The following is an 18,223-nucleotide window of genomic DNA, read 5'->3' as shown; positions in this document are numbered from 1 at the left end:
AAAGAGTAGGTGACACTGACATGGCTAAGGCGGAAAAAGATTAGTGAAGAGAAATTGTATTCAACCGGATGATTTACTTCATGTAATTGATCTCCTTTAAATAGGAGGTAAATTATGTAATCAAATAAATCTCCTATCCACTGAAAGTAAATAAACTATTTTTTTACACATTAATCACTCAATCTTAACGTACCTGGCTATGTGTTTGATATTTTCCTTACTAACATTTTGATATGGGCTCCGATCATGTAACACCATCGTCGCCCCTCCCAATGACTACGCCACGAGAACGTAGCACAAACGATTAGTCGAACAATATCAAGTCTCAAGTCGCAAGTGGGAAACAAGTGAAGGCCAATTCCCCAGTGTCAAGTCGCTAACGGCAATGATTTAGAACATTGGACTGTGTCTGATAGCTCCCACTTTCCACTTCTTCAGGAACTTACACTTCGTTCATTAGGACACTGTAGGAGCTCCCTTCGGAAATTGGAGAAGTACCATTTCTCAAATCAGTTGTCTTGAACTATTGTAGTGAATAATCAATTATGTCAGCTAAAAGGATAATGGATGAACAAGAGGATTTCCATATAGCTTCTGATTCAAAAAAATGAATTATTCAAAATTGATTTGAATTTTTGTTCATTATATGATTACATATCTACTGAAATATTAGTAATATCTAAGATTTTTTTATTATGTTACATTAGTCTTTTATTTTATTTTTTATTCACTTTAATAATTTAAGTATCATTTTTTCTAAAACTCGTACTCTGAAGTATCTCACTTACCGTGGACCTGAGAGAGTAGAAACTAATTACTCATCTTCTTTATTTTTGAAAGTCAATTTATAATTAATTAATCAATTTCAGCACAGGGAGATAATTGAAATGGGCTACTCCCCCGATACACAATATGAGTCACATTTTGTCATTTCAGTCTGCTCCACAATAAGTGCACATTACACTTTTACCATAAAGGGTTTCCACATTCAACTAACTCACTTCGCTCACATTTTATTACAAAATCAATATAAAAAAGTGGGCTTCATATTCCACTAACAGCATCCGCACCGGTGTTCGCTAGGACGGACGTTGTCCGTCCTGCTGGCGCGGCAACGCACTTTCCGCTGCTGCGCTCTCGTCGCTGGCCTGGCGCTGCTCGATGCATCGAGCACGTCCGTGCCACTGAGCAGGAGACGTGGCGCGTTTCTATTCGCCAACGGATTATCCGTTGGATTTTCTTTTTAAAAAATAAAAAATAATAGCAAAATTTTAAAAAATATATATTTTCAGATTCTCAAAAATATAGCCATTTTATTACCTTTTTTTTAATTTTTTTTAACTTTTTTTAATCCCAAAATCATCCACAAATTCACACATTCATCATCCATTTTTCGTATCAAACTATCTCTCATTCTTATTTTTTCATACAACTCATCTACATCTTCCTCTCTTACCCAAACCCTCTCTAAAAAATTCAAAAATGGATTTCATCGATATCATTTCGGAAGCGGAGAACGAATAACAAGAATACTATGAACAATATCGTGCTGCATATGAAGCCTATGTCGCCGCCACTACCCCCACCCCTCCATCTCTGCCAACCAGATCAATTCGCCGCTACATCCCTCGTGACCGGGAGGGAGCCAACGAAAGGCTCGTTGCCGACTATTTTTGTCCATCCGCGGTTTTCGGAAGATTACTTTCGGCGCCGTTTTCGCATGTCAAAACGGTTGTTTATTCGTATTGTCAACACATTGTCCGTCCGTGTTGAATATTTTCAATCGCGTAGAGAAGCAAACGGTCGGCAAAGTCTCTCAACGTTGCAGAATTGTACTTGTGCCATCCGACAGCTTTCTACTGGGAAAACGGCTTACCTCTTCGATGAGTATTTGCATGTGGGTAAGTCAACTGGAATCCTATGGCCCTAAAATTTTTGGGATGGCGTTCGTTCTTCTTCATCTTCACGTAATAGTCCACGATTTTCCCGGTATGCTTGGCAGCATTGACTGCATGCATTGGAAGTGGAAGAATTGCCCGACTGCTTGGAGGGGGCCATACTTAAGCGGCCACAAAGGCGGCGGCCCAACGCTTATCCTTGAAGCGGTTGCCGACTACCGCCTATGCACTTTTTATTAGCACTAAATAAACCTGCAAGTATACAGAGTATATATAGTATAGCTAAACGTTAGTACCCGATATTGAACACGGGAAAGACAAACACAAAGTGTCTATCCTCTACTAAGACTCAATTACTATCTGGAAAAACGAAAAAGATTGTGGAAAACTTTTGAAAACTAAAAACATTAAAAGCATAGAACAACTAAGAGCAAATAAAACACGGAGAAAGACGATAGATATAAGGGAATCCCATGGATGTGCGTTAACAGCTTATGGTTATACAAAATTCCAACTACAATACCCTAACACACAGTTTATACTTTGAAAGGACGAGTCACCTTGCTTATGCTCATGCGATACAAACGTTGATTACAAAGTTAGGGTTGTCAATCCTAACACGTAACTCCAAAAAGCTCCTAAGACCCTTGAAAAGTCCTCACTCTCAATTAACAAGGTCGTTTTAAGGGAAGCTAACTGTAGCGTCTACTAAGTGGATCTAACTAGCTAGAACTCGGTCACAGTTATGAAGCAAGTTATATTAAATCATACACGATTGTGTCACTCAATCATGCAGCATCAAGAGTGCTTAGGGAAGAAACAAAGTAAAAACAAAACGGATATCAAATAGAAAAAGGAATTTGTATAACCAAAGTCGTTACTAACACATCCCTAGAATCCTATGAGTTTAGTTACAAATAACTGAATAAGCTAAAAACATAGATTGAAGGGAAGACAATTTGAACATAAAACTAAAGCAAATAAAACCCGTAGGTTGAATCCTTGTCGTTCTTGATGTTCTTGAAATCCTTCTCCAACTCCTTGCACAAGTGAAGTACTCTATGCTCTTGATCTCTATGAAGTATTTTGCAAGTAGAAGGTCTCTCTTTTTGATGAAGCTTGAGGTCGTATTTATAGGGGAAAGCCAATCCTTGTTGTAGAAGGAAAAGATCTCCAAAATATGGTAAATCTGGGCGCACATCTAGGGTTTCTCGGATTCGTCGTCTTTCCCGGCGGGCCGCCGCACCTTGACCGGCGGTCGCCGCGTTGGACTCCAGAGAGTCTGTTCCCTCGGCGGCGGACCGCCGCACAACTTCCAGCGGTCCCCGGACGAGACTTCTCTTCCAAGCGTATTTTCCGAGGCGGACCGATGCATTCATCTGCCCAAACGGGCGCCGACAGATCGGCGGTCGCCGTCCCGACTCCAGTTTCCAGTTCTCGCGTTTTGGCTCCCTTTATCGGTTCAATTATGCACGTCTCTCACAAAACACGTCAAAATACCAAAATAGACAAAATATGCAAATAATGGACGTGTAGAGTGACTTTGACATAAAAAACGGACAAAATAATGGCTTTAAAATAGTGCAAAATCCGAGCGTGTCAGCACTTCCCATTTTCGTCCGTCCCACAAAAATATGTGTATTCCATTTTTGGAAAGTTATATCAATTTAATAATGTAGGTTCCACTATCCACTAACACTATTTTAACTACCATTATTCTCTTCTCTCTTACTCTACCATACATTTCTACTCCTCTCTCCTACTTTACCAATTTTATTTTAATTCTCGAGCCATACTCATTACCTATATTTTCATGGGACCGAGAGAGTATATAAATTTATCTATTCAAGATGATTAATTAAAGTTAGCCCATTAACCAATGACTCATAGTCGATAATATTCTGATAAGATTGAAATATTCGTGATTATCTTTAAATTTTGGATTAATCCGGATATCAGAGTCCTATTTGTAGATATGGGTGTCGAAACGGATAGCTGGTATCGGGTAATTTTCTACCTGACCCGATACCCGTTAGAAACAGGAAACAAGGTGGAATCAGGTATTGGGATTTGGGTTTCGCGGGTATCGCGTATACCTGATAATCCCAAAGTACTCGATTTAACGGGTATGGAGTACTTGCAACCTATTAGAAACATTAAACGGGGTGGGATCGGGTATACCTTATAATCCCAAAATACCCCATTTTTAATATTAAAATTTTATAATTTTAATTAATAATAATGCAAATAAAAGTTCACTCAAGTAACAATTTTTTTTTTACTCTTCTACTCCCTCTGTCCGCGAATAAGAGTTACGTTTTTCCATTTTCGTTTGCCCGCAAATAAGAGTCTCGGTTCTCGTTTCCATATTTGGACAAAATAAACACCCTTACCTATTCACTTAATTTAAAAAATAGAATGTAATTTCAAACCCAAAATTAAATCCACGAATTTAATATTCACACACCTCATCCTCAATTCGTCGATTCATTTCTCATTCTACTGCCCTCTCTCTCTTGGAGCCCTAATCGTCGCCGCTTCCATCTCTCACCCAAATCGCCACCGCCTTCTCATCCTCCCACTAAAATGGATTCCACGTTGTCTCGCTTTTTACTCATCCCTCCCTCATCGAGCCATAATCATCTTTAATTTCCCCAAATCAGTACGATATCCCAATGGCGACCCATTTCTCTCCAATACTCAAATACTCGTTGGAGAAGTCCGAATCCATGGATCTTCTCCTAGAAACGTCGGATCTAGAGGATCTGATGGAGACCGATTCGTTGATTGTGCCTGACACACCGAACTATATACTGGACTATTGGTGGGAGACCAATTCCGTCTCCACCATTGTCCCTGAAACTCTGTTGACGGAGCTCGATCCCTTCTCAGTTGTGGTCCCTGAAACTCCGGCCACCAAGCAACGGAGAAGGCATCTAGTAGAGGAGGAGGAGTGGTTCAAGAGTTTTCTTAGTGATGCTCTTGTCCGGCATGACAGATTTTCTCTAAATTTGTGAGTTTACTGAGAACCACCCTCTATCTAAGGTTTGGAGGTTCTTATGGTTTGGTACGTTGGGGTTTCTATGGGCTATGGTTGTCTTGTGTAACACCCCTTACTCGATTTATGCAAACCGAATAATTGGTGTTTCATTTCGATACGCTTAACCTCTTATTACAAATAAGTCTTTCTACTGTGTACTTTTTTTTTAACATGACACAGACACCCACCATTACATAATTAGCAACCCGCTACAACAAAAAAAAACTAACAACTATACTTATCTATAAATCCTCAGTTAAACATGTCACGTACACATCACTCTAACTTTCTCGACAAAAGAAACAGTGACTTGACACGCGCAGTTGTCCATCTAGCGAGACCTCTCGCCAATATACTCTGCAAAAGGGAAGAGAAAGGGAGGTGAGCTTAAGCTCGTAGTGTAACCACATTCGAATATAATCCCTAAGATTTCTATCGATAACACTATCACAAAGTAATAACTTTGTTACCTGGAAAGTCGTACAATATCTATTTATATTACATCTCCCAATCTGTTATCAATTAATATAACATTCGCATAATACCAATTCTGTCAAATCATATAACAAACATAATTGTATAAATAAAATTGTACTTTCAACGTTAGTATATTAGCAACCCGTCAACCAAATCATATTCGCAACCAAATAAATCTGTCAAATCATAGAAGTGATAGAACAAGCATAATTATATAAACAAGTTGCACTTTCAAATAATAATATGATACTTGTCAACCAAAATAATCTTATCTCAATATAGTGCAAGTATAGCAATTTATTTTATCAACTTTATCACTTTATTTCATCAACCAACCCAATATATAGTTTGAGGCATCATAGCCTTTAAAGCACACACATCATTTTCAAGTAGATCACACTTTCAACCCCCAACAATTCCATCAGATCAAACAACCTATACATTCATTTATAAATAACAATTTATTTTCAATTGTGATATGCCACATGTAAATCAAAATAATACATGCCGCATCTATAGCACAAATATAACATATCATTCTAACAGCTTTTCACTTTATATACCAATCAGCACAATATATAACTTTTGAGATAATCACCTCACTTTAGATCATTTTAAGCACATATATCTTCTTTGAAGTTAGGTTTGGTATACTGAAAAGCATGTTTCGAGCAAGTTTCGCGCGAATAGAATCTTGCTTGTATACGTAAAACTCTACAATCCACTTTTAACCCGATTCAGTATTATTCGAGCAGTTCCGCACGAATAGAATCACTATTATTATTATATTGTGTTTGCTTGTGCATTTATAAGATGTTTTACAAACATTTAAATGCATAAGAAGTAAACAAAGTCTAAGTCTTTTGCTTAGTAGACCGGTTGTGGGCGTCGTCCACTTTAAGGTAACACGGTCAGATCTATGCAATGCTTTGCAAAAGAAAAAGAAGAATTTCACAACCTAGATAGGCTTTGGCTACCTATCGTGAAAGGTTGCAATGTCAGTCCGATTATTTCTAAGCCTTACTGAAATAAGATGACATTGGTGTGGTATAGCACTGAACGGATCTAACAGCAAGACGTGTCTTTATGCTATCTACTGAAAGACTAGGTCTTGATAAAATACTATTTCTTAATCTACATATGTTAGTATTGAGCATACGGTATTGATTATGCACTACTTTGACTTATCAAATGGTGCGGGTTTTTCGCAACCCAATAATCCTGATATATTGGGTAGTGGTGATTAATATCTAGCGGTGCTAGGATTGCTATTATGTTGAATCGTGCACGAGGTGAGTCTCGTTTGATAATGTCCTCAAGAGGAGCTCGAACAAGGTTTTATTATTCGGAAAACTGGCCAGTTGGAGTTTTATTACTCTATGAATAATAAATAAATGTTTCTTGCTAAGTCCACTCTTGGAATTAATAAGATATTAATTAATTAAGTCCATAGCAGACATTAATTAATTAATGGACATTTATATCTTAAGCGCGGGAAATAAATAATAAAAGTGGAAACCCGGATTACTTGTAATTTCGGATTTGGATGGGGAGAGTTCAATATTACTTCTGTAGTGGCTGCTCGTAATATTCCAATATAAGCTTGTATTAAATTGTGGGTTCAATTTAATTAGTAAAAAGCTAATTGGGCGAGCCCATATCCAAAACCTTCCATAGATCCCTGTCTGGGCCCATAAGGAACTTAATATAAATAGGAGAATAAAGGAGACAGAAGAATCACAATTTCATTATTTGTAATTTTCAAAAATTTCAGCTCCCCAGCTGTAGGAATTTTCGAATTCCACTCCTTTTCCCAAAAGGATTTCTTCTGTCTTCTTTATTCGAGTCCTAGTATTTTGATGAGATCAGCCCACCCTGATATCGAGATACAGTTCGGGAACCAGAGAGAAGATCCATGGTCTAGTATTGAAGATCATCACGTGGAGAAGGCGCGAGCAATCGACGATTCTTTGGAGAATCAAATCGGTAACTCTAAACCGTAGAAATCATGTTTAGGATTTATATTTTCTAAGCATGAATTATTTGCGTTCTAGCATGCAATTATCTGTTTAACATGTGAATTGATTAATCGCATAATCGGTCAAATAGATCCGTATCTGATTTATTTGTTTAGTACAAGTCTTCCGCTGTGCAAGGGGCTTCAAACCCCAACATTACCCGTATAGGGCTCATTTCAACTATCAAAATACCATATGGATCATCGCTTTGGTTATCCGGAAGACGAATGATCAAACATATGTGTAGTACTGCTATCCTATGGCATGCCAACTATATCATGTGATTCACTAAACAATGGGGCGTAACACATATTTTGTATCTCTTTCCGCATTGCTTAACATAAACATGCCTTTAATTCACTTTGCATATCACATGCATATTCATAGTTTCAATATAAAAATGAAGCAATCTTACCTTATAATATCGTCATCCTTGTCATATCATATTGAAGTATATAGTCCACATTAGCTTTGATCACTATTCGAATCACGTTATCACATATAATTAAAGAATCTCATATATCCTACTATTATATTTAAGCTTCATTGCACAAACACATAAACCACATAAACACGTAGAAATTTTATCAAAATTAAATGCATTAAATTCACGAATACGCATACACTACCTGTACACGTCACACAAAAACTTTCTACTTGCTTACTCAACCCTGGCTCCGTCTTTTTCCCCTATGACTTGAGCTTGCACTCGGATCACCTCTAATTTCAACTATATTGAAAGTGGGTGTGAAAGTTCAACTTCTAACATTGAGAAGGACCAATGGAAATTATGACTTGAGGTTGATGACATGGGCTGCCGGAGACACAGCGAATTCGCCTGCGACTTTCGGGCTGCAGTGTACGGCTGAACGGAGAGAGAGACATAGAGGGACAACGGTTGAGTATAGACAGAGCCGTAGGGAGAAAGAGATAGATGGGTTCTTCTTTGATTTCTATCCCCAAACCTTTTTCTAATTTCTTTTTCTTATTCTATTAATTCCCATAAGGACACGTTTTTTTCCAACTTTGAGTCACCATAATCAATTCTTTTTTTCTTTCTCGTTTTCTTTCTTTCAGTTCTCTTCATATTATCTATTTTTTTTCCATTTCTAATATAAAACTCCTGAAAGCAAAATAAATAACCTACTATAACATAATTTCAAATTCTAATTCTAACTTTTATCATTCACAAAATTGGGATATTACATCTTGTGTTTGAGCCACCCCCAATTTTGGTTAGGAGGTTTAATTGCATTAAATCTGTTGTTTGATGTGTACTACCATATGATGAAATTTTTTTTAGGGTTATAATGTTGTTGTATTGGGGTTGCTTTCATGGATGTGTTGGTGTTGCCTTGTGGATTGATTTGGTGGTGCTTGATTTATGTCAGCCGTGTTGTTAAATTGTGGGTGATGTGAAGGAACTTCTCTTTTCAACTCTCTTGTTTTCATCTTCTTTGTGTCTATCGTTGTTGCTTACTCAAGTTGGATTGTCAAACTGATCCGGCCAGCCTATATACGCCTGCTACTTGCAAACTGCAAGTGAGTGGAACCAATAAAAGCTCAGGTTAATCAACTTGACTTACTCCGACTTGAGTGAGAAGAAACGAAGAGCTCAAAAGTGCGTTCTCAAAACCTTAACTCACTAATACTATTTAACTAATATAGGGAAGTAAAGATCGATCCACAGAGATGATGTGCTTAATGTTTGCGAGACATGACATTGGGGCTTGGCTGCTGCCACACTTTCTGAGGGTGGATTAAGTTAACTATTAGACTTTGGAAAATAAACTAAACTAAATTGACCAACTTAACTAAACTACTTGATCAACTAAACTAAACTTTCCATAAATGGACAAACAGAATAAACGGAGACTGTCAGTCCCCTGCAAAAAGCACGACTACGACTACGTAATCAACATAGAAAACAGAACAAAGAACAGATCTGAAAAAGCTAAGAAAAATGAAACATCAGAAAAACACAATAAAACTTAATCTACTCCTAAGACCTAAGCTACGACTACGTATAATAGAAAACTAACCCACACTCATGCATGAACGAAACAGAAACTACTAGATATAAACATATTAAAGACTTTCAACCAGGAAACATCAGATAAAAGTAAATCAAAATAGAACAAAACATTTCTAAGCTTAGACACGAAACATAAAAGGGAAAATGAAAGCAGATCTGAAATATCATGCACAAACAGAACACCAAAGCTGGAAAAGAAAACATAACTTCAGATTTAACTACATCAAAACATCAGAATGTCAATAATATCAAAAGCATACAGGAAACAAACACAGAAAACAGTAGATTGTTTCATCACCGAACACCAATTGAAACTGAACTAAACTAAGACCAAGTGCGTGTGTGCAAGGAATCAAGAACAAGAAGAAAAATAAGTTCTGATTTCAGCCCTAGAAGAGAGCTGAGACCCTAATCTACTCTAAGAAAGCATGGAGACCCCCTAAACTACTGGCTGAGGCTCCCCTTTGTTCATGTGTTGGACTTCCTTTATATAGAGAGGCGTAGGGCTCTGATCCCTAGGATACCATCCTCTCTGAAATATCGATACTGCCTTCACATTATGTAGGTGGGGTCTCTTGCTTTCTCTTCCAATGCAGAACTCCAGCTGGCTCCATTAAATTGTTGACTTATCAACTCAATGCCGCAATTTTCACCTTCTTTCCTTGATTCTTTCTTTCGCCCACCTGATTTGTGCTATCTTCTGAATTTGGCGAATTTCACACACACCTGGCTCAAAATCAGACGTTAGTTCATGGATTTCGGTGCAGTTTTACTATGGAACGTATGCATGAAACGAGCCTTATCATGTTGCTTCAATTGTCCATGCCCTATGGTAACTTTGCAATGATAAGCCACCCCTTTAGAGGTTCGGAAGCTGTCCTTGTCCTATGATGAAGCTTTTATGAGGTCTTGGTTGGGGTTGCTTTGATGGTTCTGTTGGTGTTGCCTTGTAGTTTGATTTAGTGATGTTTGATTTGTGCTTGTCTTGTTGTTAAATTGTGGGTAATGCTTCAATTAATTATCTCTGTCATACGGTAAATTACGCAACGTCTAGCCACCCCTTTAGAGGTTTGGAGGTTATCCCTCCCCTATTATGAAGCTTTTCTAAGGGCTTGATATTAAAAATAAGTGAATATGTGCATTGCATGTTCTTTGCACTATTTCTACATACAAAACACAAAAAGTTTAGAACCTACTAACCAAAAATACAAAGGCATGATTTCCAAAACACATCCCTGCATCCCTCTATATATCTAGCACCCAAAAGCAGCAGACAAAGGTCCAACGTCATATGCACAACATGCATTGTTCTCTGGTTGCTATAGTACTCCAACACTAGGGGTCGCAAATCGTGCGTGTTGAGTCGTTATCATGTCGACACGATAACAACAAACACGAACACAACCCGTTAAGAAAACTCCAAACACGAGCACGACCAGCTACCCTCAGACACGAACACGACATGAACCCATTAACGACACGAACCACTTCAGGTCAACACGACACGATAACAACACATATATGACACGACACAATAACGACACTAAAATAATAATATTATAGTACATTAATATTATTGCTAATATTAAACTTTAAATTTTAATTTTAAATTTTAAATAAATAAAAAGATAATAATATTATAATATATAAATATTATTTCTTAACGTGTAACACGAACACGACACGAAATTTTCGTGTCGTTATCGTGTCGACACGATACGGACACGAACCCAATAAGCTTTGACACATACCCATAAATTTCGTGCAGCTTCGTGTCGTGTTATCATGTCGTGCCAAAAATTGCCAGCCCTATCCAACACATCACTCACAAGCTTCTTTCCAACATGTCCTTGTTAATGTGAGGGACTTTGTAGTTGTTCCACCCTGAATATCAAAATCTGAGTAAGGTAAGCCTGCAATGATAGGAAAACCAGTGTTTGAATAGCCTAAAAATACCCTAGGTCTAATATGTTGGTGTCAGGTGAATTGGTTGGTTGACATATTAGTTGGATTTTAAATCCATCTAAATTGGCTACATTCTCAAATTCATGATCCACACTGCTATTTATGTGGAGAGTGAGATTGTCTTGCTGGATGTAAATTTCTTTGTTTGCCCAATCTGGCCACTTGGCCTTAATTGCTGGTACAATATGTAAACCACAAAAAAGTTCCTAGATGAAAATTCCTTTGTTTGCCCAATCTGGCCACTTGGCCTTAATTGCTGGTACAATATGTAAACCACAAAAAAGTTCCTAGATGATGATCTTTATAAACAGGTAAGATCTGATAGGTTGGGGAAAAATAGCATACCTTTTCGATAAGGCAATCCCTCATTACATTCTTATTGACTGTCTGAATTGGTTTAGTCTCAAGGGTGCCTTTAGGCCTGTTCTTTGATTTCCTTTTTGCTGGTACCACTTCAATAAAAGGAAAAATACCCAACTTTTAAAACTGGTCTGGCCATCCAAGCCAAATTCTTGCCTACATACTACACACATGAACATTACTTTGGTGATGTACCTCTTTGACTAGCATGCCATACATGGCTCATCTTTATCCAGCAAGAGGTAATACCTGTCTGATGTCTTGGTCATATAGAACCATTATTCATCTATATTAACTATATCGGTCGTGCATTGAAACTGAACTCTACCATCAGTTATGCCTGGCTGAAGTTGACTAAGGCACCATTTGAACCTAGCTAACTTATTAATTTCAATTAGTGCAAGTTTTATAGCATTTGTATGTGGCTTGAGTTGTTTCTTCTTAATCCACTGACCAAGTGTGTTCTTGCTTACAGACAATTTATTTGTCATTTTTCTAATGGAAGACCTTTTAAGTGTTGATAAATTTCTGACCTTTTCTTCATCTGGGGTGAACTTGTCTAAATTTTGACAGCCTTTAACCTAGACTTCCATGTTTTTAGGTTTCCCCCTTTGCATCTACTCTTTTGCTGCCTTCTACAGCCGTAAACTTGTTGGTTTTGTAGCGAAAATTTATTTAGTTTGATTAATTGATTTACATCTAAACATGATTTTTCAGATTGTAAACTTATAATAATGTTCAAACATGCATATAATCACATATCGTATTAAATACAACGATTTACCTTATGAATTCAATTCGAACACCTTCTTCAATCGATCTCTACCACGGATCTTCTAATTTGTTCCCTTTAACTCGGAATTGACCTTTGTTTGGGCAAAGCTTGTCAAATCCACAAAAGCTGGAGAAGAATTGAAGACAGAAATCTGGAACCCTAATATTTGAATATATCGATATTTTTCTCTTATCTCAAAACGCAGAGATTGAAAATTATTGGTAGAACTAATTTTTGTCTTCTCTTCTTCTCCCTTTTATATTAAGTTAATTATTTTGGGTCAGACCAAGGATCTGTAGAGGATTGGATTGGGCCACAGTTCAGACGTACATAAATTTAAATCCTAATCTCTCCAAAAGAACGTAATATTTGTAGGTATATTGTTTGTTTCCTTAAATATGTGATCCTCCTCTACCTGTCAAAAGAACAAAACAAATAATAATACTCCAAATTATACATATTCCTAGTCAAATAAGAAATACGTATGAAAGGATAAACTGGCATAATGCAACACACACGACATTGGATTTATGGTCCTCATTTCCATAATATCCTAACAAAAACAATAGGCAACAATATTAAAAGTTTGATGCACTGACTGATAATGTATAATAGCAACTAAGTAAGATGTAGTAATATGCAATTTTTTTAGTAGTGACTGTGCTTCTTTATCCACTAGAAATTACTCCCTCCATCCTTAATAATTCGTCATCATTTGACTCGACACGGGTTTTAAGAAATATAATAGAAAGTGTGTTGAAAAAGTTGGTGGCATGTGGATTCTACTTTTATATATTAGTTTTATAATAAAATGTGAGTGTGAATGAGTTAGTACATGTAGGATCCACTACCAAAAATGGTAAAAGTGAAAGGTGATAAATTTTTAGGGACGAATGAAAAAAGAAATATGTGATAAATTTTCAGGGAGGGAGGGAGTAATCAGATTATATTAACACCCTTCATCATTATTAATTAACCTTATAACATGACACTAGAGAGTCATGAAATACTAAACACCGGGGAAATCAACACCTTTATATTTGTGGAATGCTCACTCCGTTTGCCTTTAGGATTCTCATTTTTTGTGGCACGGATTTTAAGAAATATTAAAAAGGTGAATGGAAAAAGGTAAAGCGGAATAAGGGTCCCACTTAAATATATTAATTTTAAATTAAATGTGAGTGGAATAAGTTAGTGAAAGGTGAGATTCTATTACTATTTATAGTAAAAGTGAACCGGAACTCCTATTCACAAAGGATTAAAATAGAAAAACAGGACTCCTATTCGCGAACGAAGAGAGTATTAATTAGAGGAAAATGTAATTTTATAATCTAAACTCTAAATCATGAACTCTCTTAATTATAAATTACCTATTTTAAATAATTATATTCTATTAATCTTTTAAGCACGTACAATAAATTATTTAAGACTGAGCAAAGTATTAATTATGATAAGTCCGCTTTATCCTTATACTTGAAAATCAACCTAATTAAATATATTTTCTGCAAAAATATCTATGAAATATATTTGGTTCAAAGCTTGAATCGGAAGCAAATGGAATGGAAGTATGGAACCATTGGCAATTTGTCTGAAGCCCAACAAATGTTGTGGGCCTAGACTGGAAATGTGATAAATTGGACCATTTCTTATAATCAGGGAGTACTTTTTAAACTCTGCCTCAAATTCGGTCTCTTTTAAAAGATACTATAAATTAAATATTTTTTTAAAAAAATAATGTTTAAATAGATTAAAATATTTTCATGGTCTTGAAGGTATCTTATCCATAAAAATTTTAAATAGTAAAAAAGTAATTCAATATTTTATTAAAGTTAGTGGATCTTATAAGATATTTCCGAAATATTACGAACCATTGATACTTTAAAAAAATTCGTAGACAAAAAAAAAATGTTCTCGGTATATTTAACCAGCAAACCATTCAAAAGGAGAATTACTGATATGACTGGTATGTACCAATATAGAATTAGTCAATTAGATTTGAGTCGTCTTATACTCTAATGGAACATCATTATTGGCCATTCTAAAATATCATTGAACCCATATACTAGTGGTATATACCATAGCTAGTGGAATGCTTAACTATATTGCTCGTGGACTCGTGGTATATTAGATAGTAGGACTCTATTAAAAAAACCATATAGCTGAAATTAAGGCTTTATTAATGTTCCACTTCAAGGACAAAACTGCCCAATAGTTTAGACCCACTTCTAATATATACGGACTTATTGTGTAGTATACATTAACACATTTTTGGGCTGCACAAAATTTTATATAGTTATGTTATTTGTATTAGTTGATGAGATAACTAAGTAGTAGAAATAATAAAATAGAGGAAAATATGTTTTCATTTTTAAAATTAATTATTTTTATTGAGACAAATTAAAAAAGAAAAAGAGTTACTAGAATGGATTCAGTTAAATTAATTATAGTTTGTTTCTTTGCGCGATCGTCATGATTTCGTTGAATAATCTAATGCATTTTTTGTTGCAAGTTGACGTTTTCTAAGAACAAATTGCAAATCTTAATTAGTACAAGTACTCCTATTATTGTTATTAGGTGGACATTACTCCTTTAATTGATTATTTTAATTATAATTTCTACCCAAAGTCTACGCGAGTGCTACAATTTCATCCAACAAGAAATGTATTACCATAATTTTATTTCTGAATATATATATATATATATATATATATGAAAATATCGAGTGATTATATTCGTAAAATGTTAAATTCATAAATTTATGTTGACCGTTGTAACGTATCAAAAGATGTGTGTATTTGAAGCCCGAGAAAGAGAATATGTAAAAGTTGCGTTCAATTATTATGTCTCTTCTTTGCCTTCTTTAGATAAATTTCTTGGCCGTTGAAGAGTAAAGAAAGTGTTCTAATCATTTTCTTATCATAAACTATTTTACAATGTAATGACATTGGTATACCTATTTTTAATTCTATATTTGACAAATACATGGTGCAATATTTATATTTGGCTTACATAAATTTATGTTATAATTTCCATGCAATTACATGATTACATCGACGATATAACCTTTGACTCTTATTTTTATTTAGTTGTAATCTGTTAGTATACATTTTTACCAAGTTTACTATCAAGCAAATCCAACTTCGAATAATTTCTCCTCTTTTTCATGACATAGATTTTTACGTATTGCGTTAGGACTAAAGCATAATATTAATTCTTGTAAATATATATACCATCTATTTTGCGAAAATTATTGTTTTCAGATGGGTAACGACCTTGAGTTATAGATCAATTTTTTTACACTTCATTAGTTATTGGATATAGGTGTCCATAGGCGCCTATATATGATAATATTATTATAGACATAATTTTATTAATGCACTTACAAATATAGTTTTGATGATCGAAATTTATATCTTGTATTTATTAATAAACTTAATCTATGTATAATCCATGTCAAATATTTAAATACTTTTCGTAACTAAGGTAATTCATATATATGCAAACTTTCAAATTATATTTCTTAATGATACTATTTCTATATATATTACGATTACGATATAATTTACTTTTATATATTATACTCTATTATAGTATGTTAATGATTTTGATACACATGTCTTTTATATCATTATAAACACTTTAGAGAAATCAAGATAGCAGAATATTATGTGTGAGGCCATGGTACCAATATGGACGATTGAATATTACTAATATCATTATCATCACTTCCACAGGCGAATTTTCTCAACGCCAGTGAAAACAACATGTTAATTAAATTATATGGTATGATTTTCAATTTTCATTATGAGATTTCGTTCTTCCCAAAAATGAAACAATAGTATTATACGTATTCGTATTATACGCGTCATGTCAAAAATTAGATTATATACGTATTCGTATTATACGCGTCACGTCAAAAATTACCAGTTCTAAAATCTCCAATAGAAACCCAAAACTTATCATAATAATGAAACTTAATGTTAATTCATTAACTTTGTAGGTGTTAATATATAAAATTATCAGAAAAGGTAACCATTCTTATATCTTAGACTCATTCAAGTTAATCAACTATATATACAAGCATAACATCACAAAATTAAACAACATAATAAAATAAAACAGAAATTGATAGTAAAAATACACATCATCATCTTCTCCTCTTTCCAATGGGAAGAAAAATCCTAACTCTGAGAGAAGTGATCGGAATCATCAAAGACAAAGCCTCCCTCTCCAAAGCCGCTCTCCTCTCCACCGCCCCGATCCGCCTCGCCGTCCTCCGCGCCACCTCCCACGCCCCTCCCGCCGCCGCCGACGACCGCCACGTCTCCGCGCTCCTCCTCTCCGGCGAATCCTCCCGCTCCGCCGCCTCCCCCATCATCGCCGCCCTCATGCTCCGCCTCCACCGCACCGGCAGCTCAATCGTCGCCCTCAAATGCCTCCTCGTCTTCCACCACATCCTCCGCCGCGGCCCCTTCATCCTCCAGGACCAGCTCTCCGTCTTCCCCTCCTCCGGCGGCCGCAATCACCTCAATCTCTCCGATTTCCGCGACGCCGCCGCCTGGCACCTCTCCGCCTGGGTCCGCTGGTACGCCAGATTCCTCGAAACCCTCCTCTCCACATCTCGAATTTTAGGATATTTCCTCTCCAGCTCAATTCGATTCAATCAGGAAAATCGAATTTCGTCGCTACTGAATCTCGATTTAATCAAGGAGATCGATTCGCTGAGCCTACTAATCGAAGAGATCTCCAGATCTCCCGATAATTTCACCGAGGAAGAAGGCGGCGGCGTAATCGTGAAGGAGATAACCGCTCTCTTCCTCAACGACTATATTTCCTCCGTGAACGAGTTGCTGCTGCGACTCACCGAGTTGGGCGAGCGAGTCGACTCACTGAGTTTCGGAGACTCGGTCGTGGTCGTTTGCGGATTGAAGAGGCTGCAGAATTGCAGGGAGAGGTTATCGGATTTGTATTCAGTGGAGAAGCCTTCGATCGAGATGATGTGGAGCCTGGTTCAGGAGTTGAAGGATCGGATAGAGATGGTGAATAAAGAAGGTGGGAAATTTCTCACTTGGCGAACTCGGGAGAGTGGGACTGAGTCGGCTCGGTTTGAGGAGCGAGTTTTGATTGGGGTTGATTCTATGAAGAAGTTTAAGTCGGGGAGGTTTAGTGTGAACGGCTTTTCTGGTTATTTGGCTTTGGATAAATCAATTTGAATATTTTTATTTTTTTTTCTTGAGAAAATTTTACAGTATAGGATAATTGTATAGTATAGGTGAGTGATTTTAGAGTATGATAAATTAAGTATTTTCTATTTTGTAAATTCTTCTGTCTTTTTTGTGTGTATAACATTAACTAAACATCAGTTTTTGTGATCGAATTAGAATAATTTCACCTTGTTGCATTTTGTGTTTTCAATTTTAAGATTTTAGTTATGTTAATTGATATGAAAATAATGAAATCCACTAGCAATTATAGCAATCATATTCTCTTGTGTTTTTTTGGTAATAAAATATTCTCTTGTTGCATTTTGTGTTTTCAATTTTTAGATTTTAGTTGTGCTAATTCATATGAAATCCACTAGCGATTAGCAATCATATTCTCTTGTTTTTTTTTGGTAATAAAATATTCTCTTGTTTTTATTAATTTTGTTTTCTC

General features: G+C 36.0%; 1 protein-coding gene across 1 annotated transcript; it reads left to right on the top strand.

The window, feature by feature from the left end:
* The first annotated feature begins 16,650 nt into the window (after positions 1 to 16,650).
* Positions 16,651 to 17,969, top strand: LOC125210185 (putative clathrin assembly protein At4g40080). Its single transcript, XM_048109756.1, has one exon. It carries the CDS (start codon positions 16,735 to 16,737, stop codon positions 17,779 to 17,781), a length of 1,047 nt encoding a protein of 348 aa, XP_047965713.1. The 5' UTR covers positions 16,651 to 16,734; the 3' UTR covers positions 17,782 to 17,969.
* Positions 17,970 to 18,223: the final 254 nt, after the last annotated feature.

This window comes from Salvia hispanica, chromosome 3 (assembly GCF_023119035.1).
Source record: "Salvia hispanica cultivar TCC Black 2014 chromosome 3, UniMelb_Shisp_WGS_1.0, whole genome shotgun sequence".
NCBI classification, from domain to species: domain Eukaryota; kingdom Viridiplantae; phylum Streptophyta; class Magnoliopsida; order Lamiales; family Lamiaceae; genus Salvia; species Salvia hispanica.
This window is presented reverse-complemented; position numbering and strand designations above follow the sequence as displayed.